The 14,474-nt window shown below is 37.1% G+C and overlaps 4 protein-coding genes across 4 annotated transcripts; all 4 read right to left on the reverse strand.

The window, feature by feature from the left end:
• Nucleotides 1-1,081: 1,081 nt before the first annotated feature.
• LOC21388919 (geraniol 8-hydroxylase) lies at nucleotides 1,082-3,568 on the reverse strand. Its single transcript, XM_024171829.1, has 2 exons — nucleotides 2,452-3,568; nucleotides 1,082-1,751 (listed from the first exon to the last, which is right to left on the reverse strand). The coding sequence occupies exons 1-2, from the start codon at nucleotides 3,358-3,360 to the stop codon at nucleotides 1,146-1,148; spliced, it is 1,515 nt and encodes a 504-aa protein (XP_024027597.1). The 5' UTR covers nucleotides 3,361-3,568; the 3' UTR covers nucleotides 1,082-1,145.
• Nucleotides 3,569-6,136: 2,568 nt separating this feature from the next.
• Nucleotides 6,137-6,574, reverse strand: LOC112093431 (geraniol 8-hydroxylase-like). The gene has a single exon (XM_024171839.1). It carries the CDS (start codon nucleotides 6,572-6,574, stop codon nucleotides 6,137-6,139), a length of 438 nt encoding a protein of 145 aa, XP_024027607.1.
• Nucleotides 6,575-6,660: 86 nt separating this feature from the next.
• Nucleotides 6,661-9,885, reverse strand: LOC21388920 (geraniol 8-hydroxylase). The gene is made up of 2 exons (XM_024171830.1): nucleotides 8,892-9,885; nucleotides 6,661-7,567 (listed from the first exon to the last, which is right to left on the reverse strand). Exons 1-2 carry the CDS (start codon nucleotides 9,798-9,800, stop codon nucleotides 6,962-6,964), a joined length of 1,515 nt encoding a protein of 504 aa, XP_024027598.1. The 5' UTR covers nucleotides 9,801-9,885; the 3' UTR covers nucleotides 6,661-6,961.
• A 2,114-nt stretch (nucleotides 9,886-11,999) lies between these two features.
• LOC21388921 (geraniol 8-hydroxylase) lies at nucleotides 12,000-14,065 on the reverse strand. Its single transcript, XM_010107479.2, has 2 exons — nucleotides 12,871-14,065; nucleotides 12,000-12,703 (listed from the first exon to the last, which is right to left on the reverse strand). The coding sequence occupies exons 1-2, from the start codon at nucleotides 13,930-13,932 to the stop codon at nucleotides 12,092-12,094; spliced, it is 1,674 nt and encodes a 557-aa protein (XP_010105781.2). The 5' UTR covers nucleotides 13,933-14,065; the 3' UTR covers nucleotides 12,000-12,091.
• Nucleotides 14,066-14,474: the final 409 nt, after the last annotated feature.

The raw sequence follows: 14,474 nt of genomic DNA on the forward strand, positions 1-14,474 counted from the left end.
GAAGCTTATATATGACTTTTTGTATAACTACTACTAAATAAAATTAATTTCTTTGTTGAAATTCTTACAATGTGCCATTTTGCAAGTCATTGTACCAGCCTTTGGTCGCTCGTGTTTAGGTTTGGACTAATAATTGGGACAGGGGCCGCGTGAATGCAGGTCCTCACAACCACAAGTAATGATGTTGGCTCCACCATTTGGGTAGACCTTAGCTCAGCCCCTTCCCAAGGGCTAGGCCATGTAAGTAATTTGAAATGTTCATTGTAAATCTTGTACAGTTCTAGGACACCATTTGGGTAAACCTTAGCTCAACACCCTTTCCAAGGGCGATGGAAGTCACTAAGTAAGGCCAGGTAAGTAATTTGAAATGTTCATAGCAATTTTGCGAATGTGGGACTCGGGTTATTTTAACCTTTACTCGCCCCAGCAAGATGGTTCTCTTTTCAGAGTCACCATTCTTCTAGAGTTGAAGGAGAAATGAAAAGATAATTGAGAGAAAGTAATTAAATTTTAAAAAGGATTAGGCTTTCATTTTAAAAGATCAACTCGTTAAGTATGATGGCCTAATACCTTATAAGTAGGTGTTTATTGTTGTGTGTAAGCGTATGGGACTCGGGTTATATTTTTAAGCTTTACAGAAGGTGCCATGCCATGAAATAAATGGCAAAAAAAAACTAAAAACTAAATATAGAGCAAGATAGATATTCAGCCATTCTTGTAATTAATGATGATACATTGAAATTGCAAGGAAACTGACGTGCGCAGCAAGATGATATGATCGAAATAATAAATCCAGTATTTGCTCTCTTCATCAAGCAGATTTACAAGGTTTATTAGTCTAATATTATAATCACCAAGAAAATCTTAAAATTAAATAACGTAAATTTATTTATTTAAGTCAAAGACTTTTCTCAATAATATACTGTCATATTTTGTGACTGAAGGATTTACGGAATTAATATCAGTATTCCTAAATTATGTAGCAAGTTTTATGATGAGTTCATAATTTAAGAACAAGTAAAATCAGTTCATAATTAACACCATCAATCCATCATCATTTTTTTCCAAAATGGTAGCAACACGGTATAGACAATGAAATATACGTAACATGTATCCTACGAAAGTTTTCATGTGGAAGCAATTGGTCATGGCGCCATAGGGAGTGCTCGCAAAGGCTGAGCCATTTGTAAGGTGATCCCGAACTTGTCTTCCATGTTCAAAGTTTCCGGGCTAACCCCATCCTCCAACTTCCAATCAAAGGAGTGAAGCAAAGAACCCAACATCAAGTGCAACATTCGCGCTGCCAATGGCAATCCAGGACATATTCTTTTCCCCGCACCAAAGGGAATGAGCTCAAAATCATGGCCTCCAAAATCTATATTCAATTTCAAAAATCTCTCTGGCATGAACAGGTTGGGATTTTCCCAGATGTTGGGGTCCCTACCCATGGCCCATACATTAACTAGCAGTTGAGAATCCTTGGGGATGGTATGCCCGCAGACTTCAACTTCACTCTCAGCTTTGCGAGGAACCAATAATGCGGCTGCAGGATGCAAGCGGAAGGTTTCTTTGACAACGGCTTGCAAGTAAGGAAGCCTAGTTATGTCTGATTCTTTCACTTGGTTTCCTTTGCCAATAACTTGCTCTAGCTCTGCTTGGGCTCTTGACAAGATCTCTGGGGCTTTTAGTAGCTCAGCCATTGACCACGCCAATGTGGATGAAGTTGTTTCAGTGCCGGCCGCAAATATATCCTATTTCATACATTCCAAAATTAGGATCAAACAATGAACACGTATATGTATAGTAATAATACTACAAGAGACCACGTATAATACTAGATTGCTGTAATTTTTGCAATGAACATATGAATTTTTGTGCCAAGAATTTGATTGGAATTAATAATGAGGTCTTATGAGCACGTATATGTAGGCTGTTACTGGTTGTATATTTAGGAGAAATTGAAAAGATCCAAATCAAAATGTGTATTATCTTATTTCTGCTCGTGATATTTCTACAATTGTGAGTTTTTTTTTTTTTTTTTGCCAAGCAATTGGTGCGGTTGATCTCAATTCTCACATATTTTTCCCCCTTTTGTGAAAAGTTAATCAAAAGGTTTTTATGTACCAAGAAAACATTTTTTTTTTGTTTGACTTATTTTTTTAATATTACCGCGCACACTCTCCTTGTTTTTCAGCTTTAGCACCAAGAGTAGTGACTAAGCAAATAACATTCTAATTAAAACCCTGCATGTGTGAGAGTCACGTAATTTTTTATCCACAATTTGATGGAACTGTCACGGAATGACTTTTGTATTATAAACGTTTAAACCATCATAATAAGACCTTCAAAAACTGAAATTCGACAATAAAAATGAGACATATATTGAATACTTTAATTTAAAAAAAAAAAAAAAGAACCCCAAATATATAGTAGTATAACAGCTCGGCTTACCATCAAGAAATGTTTAAGTGTGGTTTTGTTTAGGTGATCATTTTCTTTCTTCTCTTCATTGATCACCATCATGTTGATAAGAGTGTCCAATATATCATTTTCTTTCACAGAATCACCCATTTCCCTGAGTTGCAACCTTTGGTTGATGATATGATCAAACAAGTCCAGCATTTTTCGGAAGTGAACATTGGTGCGCCTCCTAATGCCTTGGGGATCACTCCACCTAAGAAACGGGAAATAGTCTGTGAGATTCGGTTTTCCCAACTCTTCAACAGCACTACAAACGGTCTTCCTTATCTCTCTTGCATTGTTGGAGTTCGGATCAGCTAAATCCATAGAGAAAAAGGTGGTGGACAACAGATTTAAAGAAGCTTTGAAAGCAGCGTTTCCAATTTCCACCGCCTCACCGGCCTCAGCACTATTTCTGAGATCACATAGGAGCTCTTGTACCTTGTTGTGCCTCAGATTCATGTTGGCATCAAGAACCTTGCTGGCAAGCAAGTGGACGTTGAGTATTTTCCGTAGGTCTCTCCATGAAGTTGAGACGGGTAAAAAAATCATGCTGAACTCGCAGTGTTTGGAGGCGCGGGCTGCGTCTGAGATTGTTCGGTTGGAGAAGAACTGGCTGTGTGTTTGTAAGACTTCCTTAGCCATGGTTGGTGAGGAAACGACAATTGACGTTATTTGGCCGAGTTTAAGACTCATAATCGGACCATAAGTCTGGGAAAGCCTGGCCAAGGACTTGTGGGGTTTGTCACCGAGCTCCAACAGGTTTCCTATGATGGGAAGAGGTTTTGGACCATGTGGAAGTAGATTTTTGGTTCTGGGCCGACTTGCAAATGAATTGAAGGCTTGAATTGAGATACAAAGGATGAGAACAAGACACAATAAACTGGTGAAAATGTCCATCTCTTAATTACCCCCTTCTTGTTCTCTGTCTCTCCAGTCTCTTCCCTGTTATAGACAGAGGAAGATCACCATAATATGGTTGAGTTATGATTAGGACTGGTTTTTCCCCCCTCACCATAACATGTAATTAGGAAGATCACTAATTACACAGAGGAAGTCTCTTCCCTCTCTCCATTACCTGCAGCCCACTTTCTGGAATGGAAACTGTTTGAAGTTGATTGCACGGAACACTATTTAGTAAAAGTCGCAGAAATATGTGGCTAGAGTGAGTGGCTGAAATTAGAACAAGAAGTCCGGTAAATTTAAAACTTGTAGCATAAGCATATAGCCACACAATCACGTCAACCCTTGATATCTTTTATGAATCACATCTACCTTAATAATGACTGAATCTATCATAAGCCTAATATTTCAACACATTTTTACATCAGTCTGTTGGTTCAGTTTACAAGTAGAGCTATAGGATAACATTTGGGACAGGGGCTGCACAAACGCAGGCCCCGACAACCACAAATAATGACGTAGGCTATGAGGATTTTCATTTCCTACACTATATGTTTAGTATTAAAAAATGTGAGAAGAAAAGTTGAAAGAGGGATTTAAGAATATAAAATAAATATTATTAGATTGTTTGACAGAGATCAGAAATTTAAAAAAAAAAAAAAAAAAAAAAAAAAAAAAAAAAAAAAAGAAAAAAAAATTAAAAAAAAAAAAAAAAAAAAAAAAAAAAAGATAAAACAAGTGATAAATCATTCATGGGTTATATTCTACTCTTTTTGACTTTGCATAGATAAGAGAGGGAAAATGTTGTACAAAATATATGGGCAAGTCTATGGTATAATAATAAAGTCAACTTGTATAAGTAATTAGAAAGCCTATAGTAGGGGGTTCCTTTTGCCCTTACCGGTAGGTAGCACAAAATCGTGAGCACCCTTGGATTCAATATCTATGGCCAAAATGATTCTTCCCATAGAAAGAAAAATGAAGACCATTGCATCTAATCAAATCCTTCCTTCAAATCTAAAACTAAACGCCATCTCTAAACTCCCTTTGAGCTTATCAACACTTCTCAAATCTAAGAAGAATCAGCCGAAGTGTAATAAATTAGTTGCTACTTAATCCTGTAAAAGTAATATATTTTCTCTGTTATTATTTTGTTACTTGATCACTTGAAGGGTATGTTTCACGAAATTGATTTACAAATCATAAACAATCAAAATTGTCCAAACCCATAAACAATAAATTAAATATACAATCATAATCCCAATTTGCCCATTCATCTCAAAAAGCCATTGTCAGTGGCGAAATCATCATTGGCCGGTCAGTAGATTAGGTTGGATTGAGGGAAAAATTGTTAGTGTTGCTTAAGAGGGTTGAGATCGACTCGGCAGACTTGCACGCCCCCGTTGTTATTATTAGGATCCATTCACCATTGCAGATAGAGAAATGAAAACACAAAACAATATTTAGTATAACAATATTTATTATATATATTAAATGTTGTTTTGTGTTCTCATTTTTTTCTGCCTTCTAAATTGTGTTTTACTCCTTAAAATGTAATACGTTTTATGCCACATTCATTTGAAAATTTAAGGGGTTAATCTCACAAATGATCCCGAGATTTATCTTAAATTTCACTTTAGTTTTTGAATTTTAAAACATCTCACAGTTGGCCCCAAGGTTTTACTTTGTTTCTGTTTTGATCCTTCTATGAGTTCGGTGTTGAATATTTAATATAATCTGTGAAAATTAGGGACAAAAATTAAAAACATCTAAAGTTTTAGAACTAAAATAATACCCAAAACAAAGATTATTTTCCACAAATAGTCCTTAAATTTTAACTATTTTCAATTTTAGTCTCTAATTTAAATAGATTCCGATAAATATTTAATACTTAATTAATAAAAGTGCTGAAATTGAAACAGAGTAAAACTTTAGGATCAATTGTGGGATGTTTTAAAAGTCATGGACCACAGTGGGATTAAGGATAAAAGTGAGACGTTTTAATTGATCTACTATGGCATCGTTCTCTTTACGGATTTAAATTTTTAATTCGAACTAAGATATTTTCTGAGAAGTTTTAACTGTAGTAGAAAAAGTTAGATATGACATTTTTTGAAAATTTTTCACTGTAAAAACCTTAAACTAAAAACTCGAATCGATAAAATGAACTAGCCTATACATTTCGGTAAGCCTATGAATACAAGTCTAAAATCAGGATAGTGACACAGAGAAGATTACCTTAACTTTATGCAGAGCTATATTTAAGATTGGAATTTCAATATATATGGAACCAGAAACAGTCTCCAACAAAACACACAAATTCGTCAACCCACCTTCCAACTTCCATTGTTCAAAGGAGTGAAGCAGAAAAACCAAGGCATTAGGCATTAGTGACGCATCATCTTTCAGGTCACATGAGTTTATCATTATGGTTATTTACAGTATTCATTTGGACACGACAAGTCGTTTTATATCTTTCATTATGTTGTCGTTTCAGATGCTTCACTGTGTTGTTTACCAAAACGAAATGTAGATCATCGATTGTTGTTAAACAATGTGTACATCATACATGACTAAACATACAACCCTGCGCGCCTTATGGATTCTCGCGGCTTTTTTTTTTTTTTTTTAATGAACTCGTGGCTTTTTATTAATTAAGATAAGATCATGTGTCAAAATATATTATCGGGTAAACAAAGGGAAAAAAAAATGGAAATTTGGATAGTCGCCTTATGATTTCACTTGCAAAAAGTAGTGTACGTACGTATAGACATTATGTATTGATTGACCTAGGGATGACTCGCAAAGGCTGAGCCATCTGAAACGTGAGGCCAAATTTGTCTTCCATGTTTATAGTCTCTGGTGTAACCCCATCTTCCAACATCCAATCAAAGGAGTGAAGTAATGAACCCAACATCAAAGGCAATATCCGAATTGCCAAAGGCAAGCCAGGACATAGTCTTCGTCCCGCGCCAAAGGGAGTGAATTCAAAGTCCTGACCTCTCACGTCAATATTTGAATCCAGAAACCTCCCTGGCATGAACTTTTCGGGCTTCTCCCAAATGGTTGAGTCTCTGGAAATGGCCCACACATTGACTATAACTTGCGCGCCTTTCGGTATGGTGTAGCCGAAGACTTTGACGTCCTTCGCAGCTTTACGGTAAGCGTATGGGACTCGGGTTATATTTTTAAGCTTTACAGAAGGTACCATGCCATGAAATAAATGGCAAAAAAAAAAAAAAAAACTAAAAAACTAAATATAGAGCAAGATAGATATTCAGCCATTCTTGTAATTACTGATGATACATTGAAATTGCAAGGAAACTGACGTACGCAGCAAGATGATATGATCGAAATAACAAATCCAGTATTTGCTCTCTTCATCAAGCAGATTTACAAGGTTTATTAGTCTAATATCTTCATTTATATGTGGTTTTACATGACACAAACTTTTACTCTCGTAATAGTATTATTATAATTAACACCATCAATCCATCATCATTTTTTTTTTTCCAAAATGGTAGCAACACGGTATAGACAATGAAATACATGATACGTAACATGTATCCCACGAAAGTTTTCATGAGGAAGCAATTGGTCATGGCGCCATAGGGAGTGCTCGCAAAGGCTGAGCCATTTGTAAGGTGATCCCGAACTTGCCTTCCATGTTCAAAGTTTCCGGGTTAACCCCATCCTCCAACTTCCAATCAAAGGAGTGAAGCAAAGAACCCAACATCAAGTGCAACATTCGCATTGCCAATGGCAACCCGGGACATATTCTCCGCCCGGCACCAAAGGGAATGAGCTCAAAATCGTGGCCTAAAACATCTATGTTCAATTTCAAGAATCTCTCCGGCATAAACTTGTGGGGATTTTCCCAGATGTTGGGGTCTCTTCCCATGGCCCATAAATTGACTAGCACTTGAGAATCCTTCGGGATGGTATACCCACAGACTTCAACTTCACTCTCAGCTTTGCGAGGAACCAATAATGGGGCTGCAGGATGCAAGCGGAAGGTTTCTTTGACAATGGCTTGCAAGTAAGGAAGCCGAGCTATGTCTGATTCTTTCACTTGGTTTCCTTTGCCAATAACTTGCTCTAGCTCTGCTTGGGCTTTTGACATGATCTCTGGGGCTTTTAGTAGCTCAGCCATTGACCACTCCAATGTGGATGAAGCTGTTTCAGTGCCGGCTTCAAATATATCCTATTTCATACATTCCAAATTTATGATCAAACAATCCAAAGAAACATAAAAGCAAATTCAAGAACAAGAGAACATGTATAGTACTAGATTGCTGTTATTTTTGCAATGAACATATGAATTTTTGTGCCAAGAATTTGATTGGAATTAATAATGAGGTCTTATGAGCACGTATATGTAGGCTGTTACTGGTTGTATATTTAGGAGAAATTGAAAAGATCCAAATCAAAATGTGCATTATCTTATTTCTGCTCGTGATATTTCTACAATTGTGAGTTTTTTTTTTTTTTTTTGCCAAGCAATTGGTGCGGTTGATCTCAATTCTCACATATTTTTCCCCCTTTTGTTATGATGAAAAGTTAATCAAAAGGTTTTTATGTACCAAGAGAACATTTTTTTTTTGTTTGACTTATTTTTTTAATATTACCGCGCACACTCTCCTTGTTTTTCAGCTTTAGCACCAAGAGTAGTGACTAAGCAAATAACATTCTAATTAAAACGGATTTTTTAAGTCAATAGGCCCCAAATGTACACCCATTCAATTCGTAGACCCGTTATAAATGGAATTTCAATTTTTATTTTTTTTATTCCTGGGATAAGAATGAATGACCAAAATATCCTTAAAAATTATGCCCAATCAGATCTTTCTTACTGGAAAGACCGGTTGGCAATTTTCTTACAGGACACACAAGTAAAAACTTTCTGACCGAACTCAGGTTTCTTACCGCTCCCACCAGTCAGAACGGAAAGAAATGACAGACGTGAGTTTCTTCGATTTTGCAGATTACTCAACTCCGAAGAGGCCATGAAATAGCATGATTCTTGTTGGTTTTTCAAATAAAATACCAAACCACGATTACCCAGCATTCAAACAATGAATTAAGCATAAAAAATACAAGATTTGAGAGAATAATGCTCGGACTATTAATCACCATGGATGCCGGCGATTGTCGACGTCGGTAGGGGCATTCTCCGGCGGTGAAAGGCGGTGCCGCCGGTGAACTTTGGCCGGCAACGTTCCCTCGTGACTGCCCAGCGAAGGAGGGGATTTAGCTCCTCCTTTTCAAACGTTTTTCCTTTTAATTTGAGAGAAAAGGAGAAGGGCATTTAGGGAATACACATTTTTTCATTTAATGAAAGGCCTACTCATTGAAACTTTCTATTTTGGAGCGGAATGACTTTTGTATTATAAACGTCTAAACCATCATAATAAGACCTTCAAAAATTGAAATTCGACAATAAAAATGAGACATATATTGAATACTTTAATTTTAATAAAATAAAAAAAAGAACCCCAAATATATAGTAGTATAACAGCTCGGCTTACCATCAAGAAATGTTCAAGTGTGGTTTTGTTTAGGTGATCATTTTCTTTCTTCTCTTCATTGATCACCATCATGTTGATAAGAGTGTCCAATATATCATTTTCTTTCACAGAATCACCCATTTCCCTGAGTTGCAACCTTTGGTTGATGATATGATCAAACAAGTCCAGCATTTTTCGGAAGTGAACATTGGTGCGCCTCCTAATGCCTTGGGGATCAATCCACCTAAGAAACGGGAAATAGTCTGTGAGATTCGGTTTTCCCAACTCTTCAAGAGTACTACAAACGGTCTTCCTTAGCTCTCTTACATTGTTGGAATTCGGATCAGCTAAATCCATAGAGAAAAAGGTGGTGGACAACAGACTTAAAGAAGCTTTGAAAGCAGCGTTTCCAATTTCCACCGCCTCACCGGCCTCAGCACTATTTCTGAGATCACATAGGAGCTCTTGTACCTTGTTGTGCCTCAGATTCATGTTGGCATCAAGAACCTTGCTGGCAAGCAAGTGGACGTTGAGTATTTTCCGTAGGTCTCTCCATGAAGTTGAGACGGGTAAAAAAATCATGCTGAACTCGCAGTGTTTGGAGGCGCGGGCTGCGTCTGAGATTGTTCGGTTGGAGAAGAACTGGCTGTGTGTTTGTAAGACTTCCTTAGCCATGGTTGGTGAGGAAACGACAATTGACGTTAGTTGGCCGAGTTTAAGACTCATAATCGGACCATAAGTCTGGGAAAGCCTGGCCAAGGACTTGTGGGGTTTGTCACCGAGCTCCAACAGGTTTCCTATGATGGGAAGAGGTTTTGGACCAGGTGGAAGTAGATTTTTGGTTCTGGGCCGATTTGCAAATGAATTGAAGGCTTGAATTGAGATACAAAGGATGAGAACAAGACACAATAAACTGGTGAAAATATACATCTCTTAATTACCCCCTTCTTGTTATCTGTCTCTCCAGTCTCTTCCCTGTTACAGACAGAGGAAGATCACCATAATATGGTTGAGTTATGATTAGGACTGGTATTTCCCCTTCACTATTTGCAATATATATAATGTTTGACATTTTTTGTTCATGTGGGGAGGAAAAAAAAAAATTCAGATTTGGCCCTTTTTCACGAGGAACGATTTCATTGCCTATTTCTTAAATGGAAACTGTTTGAAGTTGATTGCACGGAACACTAATTAGTAAAAGTCGCAGAAATATGTGGTTAAGAGTGAGTCGCTGAAATTAGAACAAGAAGTCTGGTTAATTTAAAACTTGTAGCATAAGCATATAGCCACACAACCACGTCAACCCTTATCTTTTATAAATCACATTACTTGGTATAAATTATAGTCAGTCTATATCTGTATGCGCCATTAATAATGACTGAATCTATCATAAGCCTAATATTTCAACAAAACAAATTTGGGATTTCCACTTCTGACAAATCGTCCCATTTTGAATAAAAACGTTGTTTTTTCAAGTTTTGTACAAGCCATTAATAATGACTGAATCTATCATAAGCCTAATATTTCAACAAATTTGGGATTTCCACTTTGACAAATCGTCCCAGTTTGAATAAAACGTTTTTTTTTTTTAATTGTCTTGATCATGCAAGTTTTGTCGTTTTAGCAGTCATTGTCACAAGTAAAGCTTTGGGCTACCAATTGGGACAGGGGACGCGCGAAGGCAGGCCCGACAACCACAAAAAGCTTTGGGCTAGCTAGCAATTGGGACAGGGGACGCGCGAATGCAGGCCCGACAACCACAAATAAGGGAAATGGTAGGAAATAGGCCAATATGAAAAGCTTAAGAAAATATATAGGTCAATTTTTAGTTATAAAAATTAATAGGTCATAACTTGTCAAGTTATGGTTCATAACCAGATAAGTTATGGACAAACTTGTCAAGTTATGGTTCATAACCAGATAAGTTATGGTTAATAATCAGATAAATTATGGACGAAAACAGTAATTTGGCATGTTTATTAACTTATGTAAACTATTGGCCTATTAATTTTAATTCATCTCAAATCTTGACATATTTTTCTCTTTCTCTCCACAAATAATGACGTAGGCTCCACCACTTGAGTATAAGTTAGCTTAGTACCTGCCCAAGTGCAATGGAAGTCACAAAGCTAGGCCATGAGCCTTCTCGATGACCTATTGAGCTTCAACGGAACCAAATCGAGGGGGACAAAAAAATTTCGTGAATTAACTTTTCATATCAATGAATGATTAAAGGTCCAACGTTATAAAAGAGTCCTAAGAAGAACGTGTAAATGTGTATTGTAGTGAGGATGAGGCCAAACTTGTCTTTCATGTATCATTGTCAAAGTGAAAATTCTCCACCTTCTAACTGTTGGTTGCAATTTTGGCCACCCATTGAAAGGTTTTGGTCCCGGTGGAAGCTTCTTGCTTCTTGTGTAAGAAAATAGCTGGAAGGCTTGAACTATGAACCAAATGACGAGAAAAAAATACAACAAACAACTCAAGAAATATTCCATATTCCTCTAAGATTTGCATCAATTCTGATATTTTCGTTGCCAAAAGACTTGACAAGGATATGTATACTCCGTACGTGAAGGCTTACTTACTATTAATGGAGAGTGCGAGGTCCTTTCCGCTGGCTGGTAAAATTTTTTTTATTTATTTAAAGGTTTTCTAATATTCATCTCATGACTTTTGTATTTTAAGATTATAAATTACGATAAGTAATATAATGTCCATAATGCACTGTTAAAGAAAAGAGGGTAGGATGCACATTAAATAATTAATTATAGAGAACATAATTCATGTTATGACATATTTTATGAATAAGATAGTAGCAAAGAAAAAAAGATGCCTCAGGCAATAACCCACCTTATGAGTTTATCATTATGGTTGTTTACAGTATTCATTTGGACACGACATGTCGTTTTATATCTTTCATTATGTTGTCGTTTCAAATTCTTCACTGTGTTGTTTACCAAAACGAAATGTAGATCATCGATTGTTGTTAAACAATCTGTACGTCATACATGACTAAACATACAACCCTGCGCGCCTTATGGATTCTCGCGGCTTTTTTTTTTTTTTTTTTTTTTTTAATGAACTCGTGGCTTTTTATTAATTAAGATAAGATAATGTGTCAAAATATATTATCGGGTAAACAAAGGGAAAAAAAATGGAAATTTGGATAGTCGCCTTATGATTTCACTTGCAAAAAGTAGTGTGCGTACGTATATACATTATGTATTGATTGACCTAGGGATGGCTCGCAAAGGCTGAGCCATCTGCAACGTGAGGCCAAATTTGTCTTCCATGTTTATAGTCTCTGGAGTAACCCCATCTTCCAACATCCAATCAAAGGAGTGAAGCAATGAACCCAACATCAAAGGCAATATCCGAATTGCCAAAGGCAAGCCAGGACATAATCTTCGTCCCGCGCCAAAGGGAGTGAATTCAAAGTCGTGACCTCTCACATCAATATTTGAATCCAGAAACCTCCCTGGCATGAACTTTTCGGGGTTCTCCCAAATGGTGGAGTCTCTGGAAATGGCCCACACATTGACTATAACTTGTGCGCCTTTCGGTATGGTGTAGCCGAAGACTTTGACGTCCTTCGCAGCTTTACGGGGAAGCAGCAACGGAACTGTTGGGTGCAAGCGAAGGGTTTCTTTGACAATGGCTTGTAAGTAAGGAAGCCGAGCTATGTCGGATTCCTTCACTTGGTTTCCTTTGCCAATAACTTGCTCAAGCTCTGCTTGGGCTTCTGACAAGATCTCTGGGGCTTTTAGTAGCTCAGCCATTGACCACTCCAATGTGGCTGAAGTCGTCTCAGTACCCGCGCCAAACAAATCCTGTCTCATGTTATAATTTCTCATCATCTTCCAAGTGTGATCACATTAATATAAGACTTTTTTTTTTAATTTTCTTGAGAAAAATATTGTTATAAAAGTATTTACCTATGTCAATTACTATCAAGAACATTAATACAAGAAGCAGAAATATAATAAAGTACGCGTACCAGTAATAAATGCTCAATTGTGGTCTTGTCAAGCTGATCATGATCTTCCAGCTTTTCTTTATTGATCGTCATGTTAATAAGAGTATCTAACATATCAATGTCTTGGGTCGAACCGATCTTTTCTCTTATTTGCAACCTTCGGTTGATGATATTGCCGAACAAGTCCAAGGTTTTGCGGAAGTGAATAGTAGTTCGCTTCCTAATTCCTTGAGGGTCAACCATTCTGAGGATAGGAAAATAGTCGGCCACATTCGGTCGTGCAATTTCTTCCACCATACCCCAAACGATCTCCTTGAAATTTCGGACCGTGTCCGATGCATGGTCGGCGAAATATTCCATAGAGAAAAAAGTGGTGGACAAAATATTCAGGGAAGTTTTGAAAGCTGCTTTCCCAATATCCACTGCCTCGCCATCTTTCGCGCTTTTATGGACATCGGCTAGTAGCTCTTGTACCTTCTTGTGCCTCAGGCTCATGTTGGCGTCAAGAACCTTAGCGGAAAACAAATGCGAGTTGCATATTTTTCGGAGTTTTCTCCAAGTTGGGGAAATAGGCATCCACGGCAGGCTAAACTCACTATGATCGGATGCGTGGATCGCGTCTGGGACTGTTCGGTTGGAGAAGAGCCGATCGTGCCTTTGGAGGACTTCTCTGGCCACTGCAGCGGAAGAGACAACGATTGTCGTTATTTGGCCGAGTTTCAAATGCATAATCGGGCCATAAGAGTTGGAAAGCTTGGCCAAGGATTTGTGGGATTTGTCACCAATAAGCTCCAAGAGGTTTCCAATTATGGGAAGAGGTTTTGGGCCCGGTGGAAGCTTTCTGCTTCTTGCAAAAGAGAATAGTTCCAAGGCTTTAACTAGAATCCAAATGATGAGAAAAAGATAAAATAAACTGCTCACGAAATATTCCATCTCGATGATCTGAATTAATTCTGATGGATCTCTGGTTGCCAAATAAAGAGCACCTTCGCTTTGGAGGATTTTTTTTTTTTTGGGCTGAAAAAATAAATAGAAAGTGATCAGATGTTTGTAAGTCCGGCGGTGGACTTTCTGCATTCGCATCAATCAATTTTATCGGCTAATTAACTTTGTCTAGGTACAATAGATTGCGGAGATGTCGATAAAAGAACTAGAACAAACGGATCTTTTTCTTGTTTGCACCATACCAATGTTGGAGCGACTCCTTTGTCTTCTATTAATCATACGGGACTTGATCCAAAAAAGCGCATTAAGGCATCAATGACTAATTGTTAGTAATATACAAAAGGGAATAGGCAATTGGAGAACGCCATAAATTAATGGGTATTTTACAAATTTACTCCTAAATTTGTATAAGTTAAACTGTTCATTTTGACAAATTGCCCCCTTAACCTGTAAAATATCATATTTTAATGATGATTGTGTTAAATTAGTGTTGAAAAGCACATTCAACAAAAAATTATGACATCCCAATTCAAGTGTATACACAAATCTTTAAGTTTCTCAACTTTTAATTTCTTAAATCTAATAAAAAATCCTAACAAATTTAGTTAAATGGGACACATTGTAATAATTTTATAAGTTTAGGAGGTCGATTATCAAAATTAAAAGTTTGTGGAGTATTT

Source organism: Morus notabilis, unplaced genomic scaffold (genome assembly GCF_000414095.1).
Source record: "Morus notabilis unplaced genomic scaffold, ASM41409v2 Scaffold414, whole genome shotgun sequence".
Classification (NCBI taxonomy): Eukaryota; Viridiplantae; Streptophyta; class Magnoliopsida; order Rosales; family Moraceae; genus Morus; species Morus notabilis.

Coding starts and splice junctions, on each gene's coding strand:
- LOC21388920 (XM_024171830.1), bottom strand. CDS start 9,800: ATGTATATTTTCACCAGTTTATTGTGTCTTGTTCTCATCCTTTGTATC. Junction 7,568..8,891: donor CACTTGAACATTTCTTGATG/GTAAGCCGAGCT, acceptor TGTATGAAATAG/GATATATTTGAAGCCGGCAC.
- LOC112093431 (XM_024171839.1), bottom strand. CDS start 6,574: ATGGTACCTTCTGTAAAGCTTAAAAATATAACCCGAGTCCCATACGCT.
- LOC21388921 (XM_010107479.2), bottom strand. CDS start 13,932: ATGCGAATGCAGAAAGTCCACCGCCGGACTTACAAACATCTGATCACT. Junction 12,704..12,870: donor CAATTGAGCATTTATTACTG/GTACGCGTACTT, acceptor AACATGAGACAG/GATTTGTTTGGCGCGGGTAC.
- LOC21388919 (XM_024171829.1), bottom strand. CDS start 3,360: ATGGACATTTTCACCAGTTTATTGTGTCTTGTTCTCATCCTTTGTATC. Junction 1,752..2,451: donor CACTTAAACATTTCTTGATG/GTAAGCCGAGCT, acceptor TGTATGAAATAG/GATATATTTGCGGCCGGCAC.